Below are 3,413 nucleotides of genomic sequence, written 5' to 3' on the forward strand. Positions count from 1 at the left end.
AAGTTCAAATAGAATAGACCCCAATATATACTCTCAATGCAATTATTATTGGATTTTGTGGCATGAATGAAATCCACCAAAAGAAGGATCATTTCCTATTTGAAAGTTGAATAACTCTGATGGAAAACACTTGCTCCCATATGTATGGTCCATAGTTACCTTGGCTTTATTGGTACCAAATGTTATTGATCTCAAACCAAATGATTCATTTACACATTCACAAACCAGAATTCAAAACTTAGTGCAATGTCGATATATCAAAAAAAGAAAATTGAAAGGATAGGATTTAACTTACAGATCGAAGTAAACATTGTTTGTGTGCATGTCAGATAAACACAAAGTTGCCATTCTCAACAAACAGAAATTGAAGTGACCCAAATTTGGTCGTATCAATATTATTCTTATTAATACTTGTGTATCAATAATTACTAATATAACAATAATCTCTTGTCTATATTTATTTATACAGAAAGAGTTAATTGTGATTGTGATTGAGATAATGCTTAATTCACCCTTGCACTATATATATATGTATATATATCGTACGTTATAGTGTTGGTTTAGGTTTTATATTTTTCTTATGCAAAATATAATAATAACTGAGATATTATATATTCTCAATTTATTAGTATTTATTTTTCCACCTTATTTAGGGAGAAGAGTTAATTAAATATACTGTACTAGTTGAGCAAAGATTCGATGGAGCTTAAAATAAGGAAAAGTGACCTCATTTAATTCAAAAACTAAAAAAGTTCACTTTGATTATCATAGTATTTAGGGATATCAGGCAATATATATATGCAACTTCTCTTTTTTATTTAGTGAAAGTAAAGAAGTTTGATTCTTTTTGTAAATGTATGTTCCTTTTTTACTTGAACTCAACTTGTAATATATATCTATATTACAACTTTTTTAGATATCTATGTAATCCAACTTTCTAATTCTATGCATAAGTAAATATTTAAATTTGTATAAAATTAACTAAGTAGACACATGCGTCCTACGTTATATCCTATATGTCATGAATGACGCCACTTAGGACATGTGTGTTTAATTGTTCAAATGATAGATTTGAGGGTAAGGAGAAATTACAATTCTACCAATAACTAAGGGATTAATTAAAATGACTGCAATAAATTATACATAACATTAAGCTCAACACGAAATGATAGAAGTACAAGCACACTAGTACTTACTAGTCCAAATTTGGAAGTACTTAATCATAATAACAACAACATATATGTATATATATATAGTGATTTAATTTCCATCCCTTTTACCAAGCAGTATAACCAACTGATTGAGAACGTCTAGGTATGATCATGGAAGATGTGACAGTCTTCAAATAAACCCCAATACTCTCAATGCAATTATCAGTTTTAGTGCCATGAAATCCACCAAAAGAACGATCCTTTCCAATTTCCAATTTGATCTCTTTTTCATATGGTGAGTTTTTTTTGCTCCCATATGGTCCATAGGTACCTTTATTAGTACCAAATGTTATTGATGTCAAACCAAATGATTCATCATCACATGTGCCACTTACAAGAGTAAGAAATTCTGATGTATAATCCAACACAACCTAATTCATAAATCACAGTCAATGAGAAAATATCCTATTTTATCATTTCAACTATATCCAAAATGGCTGAGTCACACCTCAACTTAATTAATGGGGGGTCCTATTACCCCTGAACTAATTAAAAGTGTAATTTTGACACCCTTAGTGCCTACGTGGCAACCCTTCAGTGTATTGTGCCACGTAGGCACTAAGGGTGTCAAAATTACACTTTAAATTAGTTCAGGGGTAATAGGACCCTCGTTAAATAGAGATGTGTCTCAGCCGTTTTGTATATAGTTCCAGGATGAATAAAGCATTATCTCAATCACAATTCAAAACTTAATTAGTGCAATGTTGGTTAAAATAAATTAAAAAAAAGGACACTCTATAACACTTTTTAAAACAAATAGCCCAAATTTGAAAAAACTTTCCAAAAAGTGGCCAGTCGGATATACTATTTCCGCTTTATAGCCTTTTACTAATTTGGGTTATTTTGGTCTATGCAGTTCATATACAGTCCGTATACGATACTGATACAGTATTGAATTTGGGCAATTCGACACTTCTAAAAATATTTCAATTTTTTTTGCTATAAAGTTTTTAACTGATCAAATATTCTGCTTTTTTTATTGTTTAGAAATAATAATTAAATTATATAAAAATGATATAATTGTTAAATAAAATATGTATCTGTATAAGATATATGTATAGAAATTGTATAGTTCTATCAAATATGTATATGAAAATTAAATAATTGTTGTATAAGATGTGTGAAAAAAAAAAATACAATTATTGTATAAATTATGTATCAAAACTGTATAATTTTCGTATAAAATATTTATATGTATAAAATATGTATAGAAACTGTATAGAAGGTGTGTAGAAACGGTATAGAACAAGCCGCTAAATTGAAAAGGCTAGAAAGTAGAATTTAAATTTCAGTTATTTTCATAGAAATAGTTTAATTTGAAGTGTTGTTTTTGTCCTTTCCCCTAAGAAATTGAACAAACAAGATTAAACTTACAGAAGTGAACATTCTTTGTAGAGGTGAACCATGTATATCAGACAAAACAAAGTTATCATTCTGAATGAAGAGAAATTGAAGTGAATAAATTTTGGTATCATCATAGAACACAAAAATCTTTGCTAATTCACCTTTTTCCTTTTCTTCCCAAACACTTCCATATGGCCTGCCTGCAGGGCCAACCTTTATCAAATTCATATTATATATCAACACTCAATTATAATAGTATACCAATTTCTTGCCCTATATATGAAATAGTGTAGTTTTTTATTTGAGGAGGGATGAAGTTATGTATATATATAGAGTGAGGAGAGAGTAACAAAGGCGTTTCATCTTCATGCAGCGGCGGAGTCAGGATTTCAAGTTTATGGGGTTTAATATTCAAAGAAAATTAAATTGAAGGGTTTTTTTACCTACTATAATCCCATTTTTATCATATATAAATAGTATATTTTTTCATCGAAGAGGGTTCGGATGAGCTCCCCTAAAGAGGGCTGGCTTCGCCTCTAAGTAGATGGGGCTGCTCCACCCTTAACCAGAGGTCTAGGGATGGAGAACTCTGTTGGGAGCGCTGCCACCTTAATGAGTCCTGCAATGCGCGGTTCGAATTAGTTGGGGCTCCAATACAAACACCGAACACCGGGTGGTAAACTCGAAAAAAAAAAAAACTTCAACCATTGATATTGGGACTTTGGTTTATTAATCTCAAAGATAGGAATCTAACTTTTCGTATAACTCAAATCTTTTCTAACCACCTTTTATAGTGCACCTATATTCTTTCTCCCTTTATTAATTATGCTTTGTAAATTTAAAACTTTTATGTAGTAA

General features: G+C 30.3%; 1 protein-coding gene across 2 annotated transcripts; it reads right to left on the reverse strand.

Moving 5' to 3' along the window:
* Positions 1-1,097: 1,097 nt before the first annotated feature.
* Positions 1,098-2,884, reverse strand: LOC124895398 (jacalin-related lectin 2-like). Of its 2 annotated transcripts, none has more exons than XM_047405834.1 (2): positions 2,586-2,884; positions 1,098-1,582 (listed from the first exon to the last, which is right to left on the reverse strand). In XM_047405834.1, exons 1-2 carry the CDS (start codon positions 2,781-2,783, stop codon positions 1,277-1,279), a joined length of 504 nt encoding a protein of 167 aa, XP_047261790.1. In that variant the 5' UTR covers positions 2,784-2,884; the 3' UTR covers positions 1,098-1,276. The 2 variants fall into 2 exon arrangements, with proteins under 2 accessions (XP_047261790.1, XP_047261791.1); XM_047405835.1 differs by having other exon boundaries at positions 2,717-2,863.
* Positions 2,885-3,413: the final 529 nt, after the last annotated feature.

Source organism: Capsicum annuum, unplaced genomic scaffold (assembly GCF_002878395.1).
Source record: "Capsicum annuum cultivar UCD-10X-F1 unplaced genomic scaffold, UCD10Xv1.1 ctg81808, whole genome shotgun sequence".
Taxonomy (NCBI): domain Eukaryota; kingdom Viridiplantae; phylum Streptophyta; class Magnoliopsida; order Solanales; family Solanaceae; genus Capsicum; species Capsicum annuum.